Consider the following 16339-nt stretch of genomic DNA (forward strand, 5'->3'; position numbering starts at 1 on the left):
TAATATAAGACCATGAATTTAAGGTTGTTTAACCTTTTAACACTATGTGAAAAATAAAGATAAGTAAAGTGTCTTTTGTGACTTAAGTAAATATAGTGTCAAATAAGTTTCATTCCAGCAATTTTTGTTTGCTATCATATATAGTCTATATACTATAGTATCCTCAATATACTGGCCATCAGCTTCACATACAATGACAGACGCAGTGCATAAATATTAGCATTATTATATGTGATTTGTGCTTTTATTGTTACAAATTGCATCTAAAAGTAACATTCACAACTGTACAATCACTGTACGCCCCAGTGCAAATTGTCTACAAATCAAAATACACTGACAGCAAAGGTACAACTATATATTCCAGCAGCATAAAAATAAATATCTACTCGGGGGCGGGAAATATCTCATTTGGAATCATTTCGACTATAATTACATAAAACACTCATACATCACTTGATAAAAAACCAAGGTAGATAATACATACACGAACCCACAAGGATTTGCTACAGGTTTCTGAAATATAAACATCCTGGCACGAGTTCACGATAAATCTCGACTTTCTTCTTGAGGATTTGAGTGAAGAATCATATCTTTTGAAATAACGCCTGACTATGAAATGTGCTGATTGTGTTCAGTCTATTATTACACACAACAGTAACATGTAGTTTCTGACAATACTAAGTTTAACATGAATTTATTGTCGTAGTTTTGTGCAAGACGTGAATTTTATTTTGTGTATCTAATCATTTTTTTCCTGTCGACATGAAGATAGCCTAAACAAGTGCTTATATTCTCAAAACATACTGTGCCAGCAGTTAATAGATGGAGTCCAACATACAATGTGCATCTGCTTCTGATCCAATCAGATCAGAGCATCGAAACCACCCTGAAAACTCAATTTTGCATAATGGCCATTTTGCAAAAGTCTGAGTTTATTTTTGTGCCTTTTAACAGATTATCCACCATTTTACCTCCATTAAAGTACTACATTAAATATATAATTCATAAAATTAGCGAGATTGTGCCACCACAGATCGAGTTTTAAATCTAGTTTCGGCAGTGAACACTGAAGTTCTGAGAGCCAAGTAGTAGTTTTTGTGCTTTGCTCTAGTCCCTGCGTTATTAAGTTTCCTATGGACTGATTAGGGTAGAAGTGTACTATTATTACTGAACTACTTCACATGTTTGACAGCTACAAACAAACAGGGGTGTGTTTCCCGAACGCAATCGTTAGCCAACCGTAGTCGCAAGTTCCATCGTTTACCAATAGTTTAACGAAGCAACTCAACTTTGTGAGTTTAAAACTACAGCTCTTGACTTGCGGATTGAAGCATAGTTTCTTGTTAGTATGAAATTTAAATGCAAGTAGATTTAAATGGATGTATTTAACGCTGTTTTTGAAGTGTACATGTGCATAAACGCGTAAGGGAGCCTTGGATTATGAAGAGGGAACCCGCGATGAATCAAACATCAAATGAAAGGGAACAAAAATATTTAAGGGGTCCTCGGATGCCATGTTTGTACACTGTAAAAAAAAAGAATAATTATATGATCAATGTTATTACAACATATGTTTTTACATTTATTTACCTCAATTTAAGCAATTTTTAAGTTATACAAGATTCAACTCGTTTTTTAAAGTCAGTTTAATGTAATTTAAGTTGAAATGACTTAAACATCCAAGTTGATTGTGCTTAAAAATGTTAAAGTCAGCAACTTTTATTTTATTTTATTTTTTACAGTGTAGCATCTCTGAGAAAAATGACGTTGCGGGAAAGTTCCTGAGTGAATGAAATGTACGGCAATTACAAAATTGTGTTTATGATAATCTGACATCAATAGCGATGTTAAATCAATTCATTAGCAGAAGTTATTTCTCCACTACCTGTGTGTGACGTCATTAACACAGTACATTTCCTATATTGTTGACCCAACATGACTCAACAATGGAAGTGCAACCATGTTTCAATGATTTCAGGAAAATGTAACTAGTTAATTTCTCTAACGATGCATCATACTATGGTGGTTACGCAGTGAGTTACGTTGTTTGCGCAGGAAACGCACCCCAGGTCGGTTCCGATCGGCATACAACAGAACGTTAAACCAAACGACATCGGATCCGCTGCTGATAGGTTGGCATATGAGTAGAGGGAGGAATCAGCAACAATTCTGAGGTAGCTGGGGAGGTTTATCGGTTAGTCGGGTGGTTTTGGCACCGGTGACTATGGGTGGATCCGTATCGACTCTCTCGGACATCTTCACGCAGATAATGTCGACTAAGCGCTCAAATACTTGTCTGACGTTGATGTTCTCCTTGGCGCTGGCTTCGTAGTACTCAAACCCTGCGAGAAAGAATGCAAATACAAAATGAATCAGATTAAAGGGGTCCTATTATGCTTTTCTAACATTTTCAACTTTCTTTAGTGTGTAACGTTGCTGTTTGAGCATAAAAAGGTCTGCAAAGTTACAAAGCATAAGTCACTCCAGTTATTCTCAACATCAGTATTGTAGTCGACTGTAGTCTTGAGTTTTCTTCTGGGAACGGACAAGTCGCAATTTTCCACATTTAAGTAATTCTCGCTCAAGGCATATGCAAAATTAAGGGGGCGAGGCCTGGCTGAGTTGCATTAGTAGTGTGTTGAAACCATAGACATGTATAGAAAGGCTAGATGGCTTACCGGCGCTGAGAGCCAATGGGACCCGACGACGGCACACGGCGGCCATCTTAGGACAGGACCGCTCGTCCAGTTATAACATTAAAGTCTATTGTGCATGTAGTGCTGAAATAACTATATTTTGCTCAATTTTCAACCGATTTTCAAACGGCTTGGTGTGTCATAAACGTCAGGGATGCGGCTATTTAACTGCATACTTGTGAAAAATTATAGCCACGGAGTTTATTAAACATCGGCATCAGCACAAATCATAGCCACGTTAATAAGGTTTGTAATAAACCAAACCGTTTGTAAATCCGTCAAGAATTTAGCAAGTTACGAGCATTTTAGTTGGCGTATGTCACTCACCTTCCGTCCACAGCAGCAGGGAGCAGCAGCGCAGTCTCCTGACCTAAGATGGCCGCCAAGTGACGACACAGCTGACTCCGCCTTGAGCCATCTAGCCTTTCTATACATGTCTATGGTTGAAACCCGCGGTTATGGTAAGGGCCGTGATATTTCCCAAACACGCTTGAAGCGGATGACCAATCACAACACACAGCTACAGTCGACCAATCAGAGCACACTGCGCTTTTCAGAAGTAGGGACAGGAACTAAACAGAGCGTTCCTGCACTGTGAAAAATTATATGATCAATAAGTTATGACAACATATGTTTTTTACATTGCTTTTAACAATTTTAAACTTTTTTATATTTAGGTTATACAAGATTCCACTCATTTTTAAAGTCAGTTTAATGTAATTTAAGTTGAAATGACTCAAACGTTTAAGTTAATTAAACGTAGCAACTTTTTTTTACAGTGTGACAGACTGTGAAAAGAGGTGCTGCAACGACATAAAATATGTGAAAAATAATGATTTTTTGAATATTGAAGCATGTAAACCTATTCTAGCCGACCCCCCCAAAAAAATCAAGACTTTGAAAAATGAAATAATTTTAAAGATTGGGCACATAACTTACCTAACTGGTCGGCCAAGTGTTTCCCCTTCTCAGAAGGCACCACCCTCTCTTCATCCATGTCACATTTGTTCCCCACTAATATAACCTGAGCGTTATCCCATGAATAGGTCTTAATCTGTGTTGCCCTGAAAGGAAATGGTCATTTATGGCATCTAACTTTATCAGTGCATTATGGACAAAAACCTATGGATTCAGGATTAAAACTGCTCACCAGTCCTGCACTGCATTGAAGGACTCTTCATTTGTGATGTCGTACATAAGGATGAATCCCATGGCTCCTCTGTAGTAAGCTGTAGTAATAGTTCTATACCGCTCCTGCCCAGCTGTATCCTATAGTATAGACAACACACAAAATAACATGCTTTGGAAAAATCACATAGATTTAAGGCCATTCACACAAATAACTATAACTGTAAAGATAACTATAACAATAACTATATTAGAATACTTCTGTCATTCTGTCTTCAGCTGCTTTAAATGCTCGAGCTCTTTAAAGACAGGTTGATTCTGATTGGCTGTCAATGTTTTTATCATTCATCAGCTGTATTTTTTATGTATTTTTTTTTTCAAATGTTCAAATTTCAAATGTGTCGTTATCATTGTAGTTGTGGTGTGTACTTCTTGTAGAAGGTTTCAAATATTCAAAGATTTAGTACAATTATTCAAATTTCATCATTATAGCTATCATTGTGATATCCTTTGTGTCCCTTTAGAGACCAGAATATCATATAGCAACACCCTGACAACCACCTACAAAACCCTTAAATTGTGTGGAATCTCAATATATTAAATGTGCGTAAAACATTTTTTTTTTAAATCCTTCCAATTATTTTCATTATTTTTTATTTATTTAGATAATTGTAGCCTATCTCATTACAAACGAATCTCAATGTATTATTGTGATTATTACCTTTTTTTTAAAATCTACAAATATATAAAAATAAATGGTAAGTTATTTATTTTTATTCAATTATTAATTTTATCTCACTACAGACTTTCCCAATATAAACCTTGGTGGCATTTTTTATTTATAACAGTGTGACGTATCATGACCTTCAATGCTCCATGAATGCAATAGCTATCAAGCATGTGGAGGACAAACTAAATGAAAGGTTGTAATTTCTCTATTTTGGGCCCTTGATTATTCAAAGCCCGTTTTGTTTGGTTCGACCTGGCACCAGTTTCCCTGCAGCTGTTTTGAATGAGAGCCTATTTTTAAGACCTTGTGATCAATACGCCCAGATTATGAATGATCACACATTGTGGCTGTGTCATACTTGTCACCCCGGCGCTCGTGTGCTTTCGAACTGTCTGCCCACCCCCTTACCCTCAGGGGCCGCTTTAATTGGCTATGAGGCTCTCTCTATGCCAGGGAGCAGTATGGAGTGCTGCTTCCATGACAACCAGCATCGATGATGCATGTGGGGGGGAGAAGGCGCTTGCTTTCTTTTCCTCCAGAAAAAGATGGCTCTCAATCACAGGCTGATGGAAGGTGGATGTGGAAGGAAGAGGATGGATGCAGCTGGATGCAGTTTGAGTTTAACAATGCCAGCCAATCACATTAGAACAACAAACAATCAGGAGCTAAAAATATCATAATTTTCATTCACATATTGCACGATTCACCAATAAAACTGCTACAGCACTCACCCATATTTGGAGCTTCACTCTCTTTTCGTTCCTGTAAACGGTCTTCACCTTAAAGTCGATGCCGACCGTGCTGACAAAAGAGTTGCTAAAGGAGTCATCTGCATATCTGAATAAAAAGCTGGTTTTTCCTACACTGCTGTTGCCAATGATCAGGAGTTTGAACATGTAGTCAAAGTTCTGATCAGATCCATCTCTCTGCCCAAAGCGTTGGTCTGCTTTTGCCATCTGTGAACACGGACAAAAGTGTAAATACAGGTTCAGGTTTAACCAGGAGTCGAGACTGGCATCAACCCTGTTACTTGTATTGAGCAGGTATTTAAATAATATAGTTATCAAGGCAAGAATAAAGACTGGTGTCAACCCTGTTTCTAATAGTGAATAATACTGAAAATGGTGTGAGCAAAACAAATCATGCCTAGCCTATGTGTGTGTAGACAAGATTAGAATAAAGACTGGTGCCAGCCCTGTTACTGAGATGCAGTAGCATCTTCTAAAAAATAAAATACATTTAAATAAGCAAAATGTAACACACACACAACATTTAAAAAACACGACCACCAGCTGTGTGGTCTATGTATCATCAAAACAAGTCTTGATGATGCATAAGCCAATGCATAATTTCGAGCCTTCATTTCATTTTACACTTGTTTGTTTGGCAAGAACATCGTTAAAGCATCACAGAATCAACATAACAGGTCCAAATACAAGTGACATTTTGCAGCTATAGCCATTCACAAGCATACATATCATTGCATAATCAGAGGATCACTGTGATCACACTAGCTCATTCACAACTGTCATTGAGACAATAACGACATCTTGACGGACGACATTCATCGACAAACATCTATAAAAGACAAGCACCCGTCAATGAATCAATGGCATATGAATGATGGAGATGCTCACCTCGGATGTAAGCGCTGCTCTATCTCGTCTGGTGCTGTTCTAGGTGGGCGTTTATGGACGCTGCAGCACCTGACGACGCGTCTTCACTGACTCGCCTGTTAACGCGCACAAAACGCCTGCTTAACGCCCGTGTTAACGCGTATAGTAGCGAATGTAAGTGGTTATATGGATATTTATCAGGTTTATTTGAAAGGGCGATGGGTAGCCTACAGTAGGGTGGGGCATTGGCGACAATTAACCTGTGTTGACAACGCTGAATGTAGGCTAAACGATTCAAATCAGCTTACAGTGACACTTTTAATGTCACTACATTAGACAAAAAAATATAAAACCCCGGCAACAGCAAAATTAATTATAAGAAGGTAATAGCACACTTTTCCCCAAAAAGTTTAAAAATGATAAATATCACTTTCAAAACAATGAGCTTTTTTTTTTTTTGGTTGTCGCGGAATTCACGCTGCTTCTTTTGCGAAGTTTGTTAGAGGAAATTAAACATGAGCAAATTATTTTCGCCTTCACGTGAAATGATCCCAGATCGTGTGTAATCTTATTGAAATGACCGGATTTCACCTGCGAAAAAAAACAACCTTTATGACACCAAAAAACGAGAAAGTTGTGCGCCATATCAATGCGCAGCACTCACAGCGACGTTCTGTCAGGAACTATATCTTCTAGCGGAAGGATGACATTTCATGAACTAACTTGTTTATAAAAAATGTGTGTCCTCAGTATAGGCAATAAATAAACGTATTATAAAAGCAAAAAAGCGCTTGACGTATTGTGAATACAGATTAAAGAGCAATCAATGTAAAGCACGGCAAGCTTATTAATAATTTAGCACAGCCTTTAGTACACTTTCTTAAACAGTTCAAAGTCAAAACCTTTTACAAACATTATTGCGAACTTCTTAAATTAACTAAAAATCACCTTACGGTAATTTGGTTAAAAGTCATCAGCAAATTAAAAGACAAAATGAAGCATCATTTCACTACATGTCACTTTTATATTTTGTTTTCTGATTTTTATGTGTGCCATAAGTGTTTTATTATGAATAACACCACACTGGAAGAGGATCCATAAATATGTAGTAGTCAAGATTACTTATTTTTGTGGGAGACATACAATATCTATGGCATCTTAATTGCATCCTAATAATAAGCTTTCTTTTTGTATTTCAGGAACAAAATAATCATAAAACCACAAGAGAACAGTACAGTATTTTGTGTCAATATTTTGTCTGTTGATCTCACAAATGCTGAGAGGCAACACACATTATCTTCTTATCTGGCTGCAGAGACTCTCACGGGACTCCATACACAGTTACAGAGCGTTTCTTTCCCAAGGCGGCAGTCCACATTAGGCAACACCATATTTAATGCCTTAGGATTAGTTTGTAGTGACTGCTGGTTCAATACCACTCTGTTCGAGCTCTGCGATCACAGACATGTGTTTAAACTCTTTTGGTTGGTGGTTGAAGTTCTCGACCAATCGGAAAGTCTCAAGCCGCTGCGATCCGTAAAACAGCTGCACCTGATTGGCCAAGCACTGTGCCTGGTGGACAGTCTGAAAGAGGTTTACAAAACAAAAGAAAGAATTAAAATTTACATAGTTTGCTTTTTGTTTTACTTGGTAACTTAATTGAACTTACCACAAATTTGATATCCATCTCAGCGGTCATCAGCACGATGCCCTTGTCCTTCTGCAGGTCTGTATAGTGGTATAAAATAAGCTGGCTGGGTGCATTTTCTCCCATAGTCTGAAATAGAAGGCATTTTTAGTACCTAACCTGAAAACACTGTGGAATTTATATTAAAAGATTTTAAAATATAATACCTGAACATTGATTAAAGATGTGAAGTGCATCTCATGACCAGCCCACTGGCCGACAAAAAACTCATAGCCCTCCTTCTGGGGTAGAGCATACAGAAACTGCACAAAGATTGACAAAACTCATAAGTACTGAGTGGATTTCAGTTTAAGGCAATATAAATGCTGGTGAGCAGTGCTGGGTAGTAACTGACTACATGTCATCTGTATTATGTAATCAGATTCAAAAAATTAAGTACTTGTAATGCGATGATATATTACGTATTAAAATACTCATTATCAGACTACTGTTGTAATTAATTTGAGAATTGAATGACTAGTTCTCCTGCGAGTTTTTATTTCACACACAGAAAACAAAAACGACTCATAACTGGTTACATTGTACGTTTGATTAACTAAAAAGAGTTAATCAAACTAAATTAGTAAGTATGTTTTTCATTCACTGAATAATGTGTGCTAGAAACTATACCGTTAAATAGGGCACTATTGGAGGGAACAGACATTTGTAGTGGTTTCCGAAACCCTAATGGATGTTATCGAGTGCACTCATTCATATCACAGTGCATTATGGGTATTTTCTAGCCGTTGAGCGAGTGTATAAATTCCCTTGCCTGACCAGAAGATGGCGTTCACAGCTGAATCATCCATCTTTACCGCTTGTCAAATGTGGCTACAGTGTAATATCATACAGGAATTAATTCCTTTTTAATTGATTATTAAATTGTTTAAATAAGGTTTATACATAGGTTCCATGACAGTTCAAGATAAATCTTTTCATTACTGCTGGAGCTGCCCGTTTGCTAAGCTTTAAATAATCATGAACAGCAGGCACACACTATTCAAGTCACTCACTCGTTTTCAATCACTCCTTCAAGTGAACTATATTAGTGGAGTAATGTAGGGAATAGCGAATAAGGGGGCGATTTCAAACACAGTCTGTGTTCAGTCGATGAACGAAAGCGTGAGAACCATGTGTGCCGCACACGTCCTGAAAAGTGAAGCCAAAACATTTCCACCCCCCCACGTCTCATTTAATAATCAAATGAGACATGAGGCAAAATATAAAATCCCCCCCAATTTTTTTTTCAAAGATGGGTTGTGTCATTTTAGGTAGTTCTTATCACGCTGACATGTTCAAGTGTTCATTTTTTTCCAATAAGCTGGGTTTTAGATAGTTATCCCAGTTATTTGATGCTATAAAAATGGGTGGTGTTACATTATGATTGACAGCTGTGTTTGCGATTGAGTCTGGTGTGAGTGGGATCACACATCTAAGGATCAGTACTGCGCAGACTCAGGCTCCAAATGACGCAATCGTCAACGACTGCTACTGGGATATTTTGGCCTCATTTTTCTACAGTGGAAGGAAGTAGAGACGTCATTCTTTTTTTTTTTTTACCATCGGTGGTGGCAACCATTACTGGAACCGAATATCACATAATTCTGATATTCTCTTTGATATTCAAAAGACACTGAAAATCCGCAATCTTAAAACCACTATTGAAAGCATCTACTGCCACTAAGTGGCCATTTAGAATTTTGCAGAGTTTATTGTTTGGAAATTGGTGGTATGACATTTTACTTGACCATTTAAAAAAATATACTTCACCTTTTCTGTTTCAGAGTATTAAAATTCTTACCGTTGGGCAAGATTTGGCACGGCCAAAAATAATATCAAATGTTGAGCCCTATAATGGAGAATTACAAGGTTATTCATCTCTGGTGAAAACATTCTAGATCTGATGACAAAATCAGATCTAAAATTTGACTTCTCATCACAATAGATTGAATTGCATTAAAATAAAGCAAAAACAGTTTATTCTATTAGAATTGTTACAGAAGTTAATGGACTGATAAGAGAACATTTAAAACAGAACTCACTGGTATGACGGCACTAATTGTGTCTTTCTTCGAGAAGTGCTGCATCCAAATCTGCACAACAAAGAAAAGGGTTTGACTTTTTGTGCGGCGGCGGTCTATTTAATCTTTCAACAAATGATTTTACAGTTCAGTGCTGACTGAAAATATGTGGTGTTCTATGAATATTTATCTTACCTCTGCAATTTCAGATGCAGATTTCTCCTGAACCAGATCAAGGTTAAGAAGAGATCCTAATGTCTATAAAATAACAAAACAAGGTTGCAAATAATAAAATGCAAGTCTCAAAATCACAATATGGAATTCAATACTTAGGTTTGATTTCTTACCATATCTTTGGTGAAGCCCCCAGTTCCTGCTTTACCACGGTTGTCCAACTACAGATAAGACAACATGAGCAAATTATGTCTTTGTACATTATTAGGTCTATGGTGTTCTTTAATATATACATATATATATATATATATATATATATATATATATATATATATATATATATAACCATTTATTAAAGTTATTTAAATATAATATGCATTTAAATCATAACTATTTTAATTTGTACTAAATTAGAATGAATACATTTCTAGAATGAACTGTGCTCATCACCTCTTTCTCCATGTACTTCACGAACTCTGCTTGTCTGGACTGTCCGAGCGGCTCTGTCTTCTTCTCAGTGCGTTTCTCTAGTCGGGCGTTATATTCTTGAGGTTTTGAACTGATGTTACAGGAGTAAAAAACAGATTTATGCTTGACATTATTGTATTATATAGAAACGACATCAGCAGCATTTGACAGCTCCTCACCTGCGCAGTTTCCTGATCTTCTCTTCATATTTATTATAATACGGATTTTCCTCTAACTCCGGTTCTTTCCTTATGGAAAACGCCCTGAAGTGAGATGGTACAAGTCCTGGAATCAGCGGTCGGATGCCAGTGGCCCTGACCGCCAACATACCACGGTACAAACATGACATTTGTACCATGGCCGCCGCCATCTTTTCCCCGTCCAACATCTATGAGTGTCCGGGCGGAACCACGTTTACAATATGCACAAAATATATCAGGTCCTACCCTAGATTACTTTATTTCTATAGTACATATTATTATACCGTTATAACCATATACCGGTAATACAATTAATAGTTATTATATATTATTTATGTTTAATTATATTATACAAAAACCAAGAACCAATAAATATATATGAATAAAAGATATTGGTTCTTTCCTTATTATTGTAATGTAATATGTCCTGTGTGATGTTGAAACCAAAATATGAGAATCAGGAATATTATATAAAAAAGAAAAGAAACATTTAATTAAAAAATAATTAATAAAATATTTTGGTTTCTACCTAAAGGAATTGATTATTTGATATCAATAATACAATTATATACACGCACTCACACGCACACACACCTAAATAAATATATTTAGCTCTCCTTTACAGTTTTATTGTAGTAACAATTAATTCACAAGTCAAATTATAAAACATGTCCAGAAATACAGTCCACAAATAAACAACTCCATAAAAGGTTCCTCTTTTTATCAAATTTATTTGATAACAATTGTATTTATTTTAATAACACATTAAGCATGTCATCACGAGCTGACTTAAAATGTATTTGAAATCATTAAGATAAAAACCCCATTATAAAATAAATATGTGTTTTAACTGATTTCTGCAGGTGCTGAACAAACGTATCTGTGCTCGGATCCATCAGTGCAACTTTTAGGAATCCATATCTTCTGGTTCTGAGCTAAAACACACGCAGAGCTCGTGTGGATCTCATGATCCTTCCTGAATTTGGAGAATTTCAGTGGTTTTCCATCCGTCCAGGACCACTGCTTTGGACCCCCCATGAGCCCTGCACAATCAAAGGGAACGTTTACATGAAGTCCTTACAACAACAAAAAATTCCGCACAGAATAAACGTCTCGTTTGCTTACCGATCCAGAATGATTGCCTTCCAGCAAACTTCCACATCCACTTCATATCAGTCTTTGAGTGGATACTTGACAATTGACTTTCAAGCCTAAATGTTGGAGTCACAACATTACTATTTAGTAGTGGAAAAGGCAAATGCTTATGTAGTATGAATGCATGCATATATAGAGGTATAACATACAGCATGCAAGCGTGTTGTGCGCTGCTCCAGCTAGCAATACCAGGCCCCAAAATATAACAGTTCCTCCTGTAGTGAGTCCAGTCTTTAGGACAACCTATACTAACAGACTTCTGAGACTTTAAAAAGAGAGGAAATAATTATGTAATGAAAGCTCATAACATTTGAGAAAGTATGAAGGAAAGTTCAATAGAAACTTGAAATCTATATTGATGGATAAAACATACAGTAGGACACAAAGTCAAAACAATACGTAATATACATTGCCATGTGATGTTCTCGTTTTGATATAATACCTTGTGTTGTCGCACTCCTGAATCAATGACGAAAGAGGCTGAGTCCCGCTGGGGAGTTTCGACTGATTCAGCGTCAGCGGCATATCCCGGCCAGGTCCAGATGGGAGTGATCTCCAGTTCAGAGTGGACACGAGGAGCTGCCGCCTTTTCCTCTATTCTCACTGGGATCAGTCCATGGAACTAATGGATGACCGAGTTAGCACACATTTTGAGTCCTGCACACGGCACTTTATGATGTATGCATGCATGTAAATAAATAAAAGGTTCAATTATATGAAAATATTAAATGTTATAGATAATATTCTAAATATTGAAAAAAATTGATATAATAGTATTAATAAATAAATAAAACCAATAATCACATAAATAAAACTAATGCAAAATGCTAAATTAATTAAATTATATAAATAAATAATAAAAAATATATAAAAAAAAATATATATACATACAATAGTATTAATCATGTTCTCAATACTAAAACCAATAAATATATCAATAAATATGAACAAATAAATTAAATTAACACTAAATGCATAATACTACTAATGCATAAATAATACGACAACCAAATAAATAAATAAAAAGTACTAATACATAAATAAACAAACAAACACACATATAATACAAAATATTAAATAATATTAAATAAATAACAATACCAAATAAATATAAACACTACTAATAGCAAAATATAGATATTAATAATAAAAAAATAAATAAAAAAAAACACAATACCACTACTATAATTAAATAGTACTACAACCAACCAAAATAAATAAATGAATAAATACTACTACTACAAATAAATAAATATGACTAAAAAATAAGCAATGGGCGAATAAATAAATAAATAGCCTACTAAGAATTAAATAAACAAATAAACACAGAAATAAAAATAATATTAAATATTTAAAACTAATAAATAAATACTACTGCTTATTCTAAAAAAATAAGAACCAGCCCCCCCCCCAAAAATAAATAAATAAATAATACTAAACAAACAACAACTAAATTAATAACTACTTTCTAAACTAATTAATAAACTCTGAAGTTTATAAAGAATAAAATTAAAGGTAGAACCAAAAAATATAAAACTTACTCTCCAAACTCTTTCTTGATTTCTGTCGTCCACCTCTGACAGATGTGCCTAAAACCACGCTCAGATGTTAATATGAACTAATAATAATGGTAATATCATTATTTGAATCCCACACTAGATATTAGATGAAGTAAATGTTGTAGCTGAGGTGACCTGGCTGGCTCTGTGTCTGCTTCTACCCAGGATCCTCAGCTGTCTTTGGCCTTGACTGTGGAAGTGGTCCTGAGGTTCTCCCACGCTGAAACGGCTGAAGTGAGCGCGATCTGGGACGTCCCCTCTTGGCGGATAGTTCTCCCAAAAGATTCCGCTCCTTGGGTCTGGGGTGTATTCCTCAAGTAGAGGTGGCTCAGGCTCTTGGACGAAAGGACGTTGTTTCTCATCTTCTTCAACAACAAGGTCATCTGGATTACACTTACCTGGAAGATGGAAATATTCTCAGGCTATATATATATAAAAGAGCAGAATGTGGGCTTGTAAGAACAATATATTAGAAGAAGACTTCTTTCTACCATTTCTAGTGTCCACAATCTCAACTGTGGCCTTGTTCCTCTGTCCCAAAACAGCATTTTTTGGAGCCTTCAGAACCACATCAAATTTCTCATGGTTTTCTTCTAGTCCATCATCTTTGAGGTAAATGTTCCACGTTTTGACACGTACACCTAAACACACACATAAAGCACAGATTCAGCATATTCTAAGTAAAAAGTAAACGTAAACAGAAGTTTGAAGATAACCACCTGGATCAAACTGTACGAGACTGGCAGAACTGTGAGTGAAGTCTTTCCTGACTTTAGCTGTGCCCTCTTCCACCTGGAAGATAAAAGCATTCGATCAAACTCCATCTATGTAGGATAGTAAGTTTAGACGATAGTTTAGCGCACCTGTATAGCGACGTACGCCGGATCTTTGCTGTTCCCACTGCGCAGCACCTGCACAGCTAGAGTTCCTGCATTCTCACAGACACGATAACAGGAAGCAGACAGCTCCACACGAGACCACCTCAATTCCATCCTGTGTCGGCAGACGGAAAAGACAAAAATTACAGTGGGACAGAAATTATTTAGTCTAGAATTCCTGAGAAAAGATAAATTCCTGATCAGTTTTGTCAACTGTCCTAATCTACAGGTGAAACTCGAAAAATTTGCGAATAAAGTTCATTTATTTCAGTAATTCAACTTAAAAGGTGAAACTAATATATTATATAGACTCATTACATGCAAAGTAAGATATTTCAAGCCTTTATTTGTTATAATTTTGATGATTATGGCTTACAGCTCATGAAAACCCCAAATTCAAAATTAAAATATTGTGAAAAGGTTTTCATAATCTGTTTTATTATACATTTTAATACATTATTTTATATATGTATATTGTATACAATGCTGATCATTTTACCAAATTAATCACTGAATTCCTAATTTGACAGAACTAATATCAAATAGAATATAATATAATATACATAAATATATTTTATATTATTGCATGCGTGCACACACACACACACACACACACACACACACACACACACACACACACACACACACACACACACACACACACACACACACACACACACACACACACACACACACACACACACACACACACACACACACACACACACACATATATATATATATATATATGTGTGTAAATACATTTTTATTTATTTATTTATTATAAAAAGAATTCAGTGAGTCATTTGGTAAAATTAATATCTTTTTTAAAGGTGCTCATGTGTAATATTGTGTCTTGGACCTGCCCAATGTAAATATAAAAAAAGATATATATAAAAAAGTTATATATATGTATATTCTAATTTAAGAACATACAGAATACAAAAATCTCTCTCTTTTTTTTTTTACATTGGAAGTGTACTTGTGCACCTTTAACATTCAGTAACTGCACTGTGCACAAGCTAATAAAAGTTTTGCAAGATATCTAAACAAATGATCCACAAAAGAGGATATATGTACACTTCAGGAAGCATGGTGTTTCCGGCAGGGTCTGTGACTTGGAACTCAAAGCTGTCTGCGGTCACTTCCATATCTGCAGGAATGACATAGCGCACTGCTTTCTGGTCCAGATCCTTCTGGGTAAAGCGTCCTTTGATATAGGCACCTATATAAAAGGAAGAAAATTCATTACAAAATCTGGACACGATCTGTGAATATTAACAAGTGACCCGTGCACCTGCCTGTGAGGGCGTTTTCAAGGTAACCGAAGTGTGGAGGCCTTGTGATTGTGAACTCGAGTGTGTCGTCGGGACTGTCTGGATCGGAGGCTTTCAGTTCTTTGAAGGTGATGTAGATGCCCTGTTTGCCATCTGGAAGATTCTCCACAGTACTTGGAATCCCTTTGTTTACAATACTGGGTGGTGTCTTGTCCAATATCTCTATCTGTGAAGATATAAGTTCAGTACGATCTACAGAGAGCGGCCATTTAAACTGCATTCATGCTGCACTACCACTAGAGGGAAGCATTAGCGAATGCAAGCAACCATTTCATAGCCATTGCTCACTTTAGTAGTTTAAAAACTGTAAAATGTTGTCAAGCGCATTTGTGTTTTGCTTATGTATTGATTTTTTTTAAATACATAGGTTATTTAAATATTTATTTCTTCATTATTTATTATGTTTATTTTAATAATTAATAAGAAACAATCTACTTTTCTAAATAAGATTCGTAAAAAAAGCTTATTATAAATTAATAAATTAAATATAATTACTATATAATATATTATTTAAGGGAGAACAGGAATAACTTTTACCAGAATATATATTTCTCAGGTTAATTTAAGTCACTGTTGTTTAAATCTTGTAATGTTGTGATGTGTAACTGTTTTGTCCTTGCCATACTGATTTTTGAATTGTTAAATTAAATATTTTTATTTATTTATTTATTACATTTATTTTTTGTTTTA

The 16339-nt window shown here is 35.7% G+C and overlaps 3 protein-coding genes across 4 annotated transcripts in view; all 3 read right to left on the reverse strand.

Moving 5' to 3' along the window:
- Positions 1-216: 216 nt before the first annotated feature.
- On the reverse strand, positions 217-6397 carry rab3b (RAB3B, member RAS oncogene family). Its single transcript, XM_079593683.1, has 5 exons — positions 6192-6397; positions 5286-5510; positions 3847-3965; positions 3636-3760; positions 217-2342 (listed from the first exon to the last, which is right to left on the reverse strand). The coding sequence occupies exons 2-5, from the start codon at positions 5508-5510 to the stop codon at positions 2158-2160; spliced, it is 654 nt and encodes a 217-aa protein (XP_079449809.1). The 5' UTR covers positions 6192-6397; the 3' UTR covers positions 217-2157.
- Positions 6398-6583: 186 nt separating this feature from the next.
- On the reverse strand, positions 6584-10990 carry atpaf1 (ATP synthase mitochondrial F1 complex assembly factor 1). The gene is made up of 9 exons (XM_079593682.1): positions 10700-10990; positions 10503-10611; positions 10226-10273; positions 10074-10136; positions 9900-9950; positions 9659-9706; positions 8025-8120; positions 7840-7947; positions 6584-7754 (listed from the first exon to the last, which is right to left on the reverse strand). The coding sequence occupies exons 1-9, from the start codon at positions 10906-10908 to the stop codon at positions 7578-7580; spliced, it is 909 nt and encodes a 302-aa protein (XP_079449808.1). The 5' UTR covers positions 10909-10990; the 3' UTR covers positions 6584-7577.
- A 340-nt stretch (positions 10991-11330) lies between these two features.
- frem1b (Fras1 related extracellular matrix 1b) overlaps positions 11331-16339 on the reverse strand; it is a 46449-nt gene continuing 41440 nt past the window's right edge. For both annotated transcript variants that reach the window (XM_079592155.1, XM_079592156.1), the window contains 11 exons: positions 15614-15815; positions 15393-15537; positions 14298-14427; positions 14154-14226; positions 13926-14075; positions 13570-13832; positions 13417-13464; positions 12318-12497; positions 12025-12140; positions 11846-11931; positions 11331-11763 (listed from right to left, as the gene is read on the reverse strand). In XM_079592155.1, coding sequence (XP_079448281.1) covers positions 11567-11763; positions 11846-11931; positions 12025-12140; positions 12318-12497; positions 13417-13464; positions 13570-13832; positions 13926-14075; positions 14154-14226; positions 14298-14427; positions 15393-15537; positions 15614-15815 — 1590 coding nt within the window. In that variant the 3' untranslated portion in view covers positions 11331-11566. The remainder of the gene's footprint in view (positions 11764-11845; positions 11932-12024; positions 12141-12317; positions 12498-13416; positions 13465-13569; positions 13833-13925; positions 14076-14153; positions 14227-14297; positions 14428-15392; positions 15538-15613; positions 15816-16339) is intronic.

Source organism: Phoxinus phoxinus (genome assembly GCF_949152265.1).
Source record: "Phoxinus phoxinus genome assembly, chromosome: 20".
In the NCBI taxonomy this organism is placed as follows: Eukaryota; Metazoa; Chordata; class Actinopteri; order Cypriniformes; family Leuciscidae; genus Phoxinus; species Phoxinus phoxinus.

What these genes read in the sequence shown, in the direction of transcription:
- rab3b (XM_079593683.1), bottom strand. Translation starts at nt 5,510, where the DNA reads ATGGCAAAAGCAGACCAACGCTTTGGGCAGAGAGATGGATCTGATCAG. An exon ending in GAGTGAAGCTCCAAATATGG is followed by an intron (nt 3,966 to 5,285) that starts GTGAGTGCTGTA and finishes TCTATACTATAG; the next exon opens with GATACAGCTGGGCAGGAGCG. An exon ending in TTCAATGCAGTGCAGGACTG is followed by an intron (nt 3,761 to 3,846) that starts GTGAGCAGTTTT and finishes ATTTCCTTTCAG; the next exon opens with GGCAACACAGATTAAGACCT.
- atpaf1 (XM_079593682.1), bottom strand. Translation starts at nt 10,908, where the DNA reads ATGTTGGACGGGGAAAAGATGGCGGCGGCCATGGTACAAATGTCATGT. An exon ending in CAATTAGTGCCGTCATACCA is followed by an intron (nt 9,707 to 9,899) that starts GTGAGTTCTGTT and finishes TCTCCATTATAG; the next exon opens with GGCTCAACATTTGATATTAT. An exon ending in CATCTTTAATCAATGTTCAG is followed by an intron (nt 7,948 to 8,024) that starts GTATTATATTTT and finishes CTTCTATTTCAG; the next exon opens with ACTATGGGAGAAAATGCACC.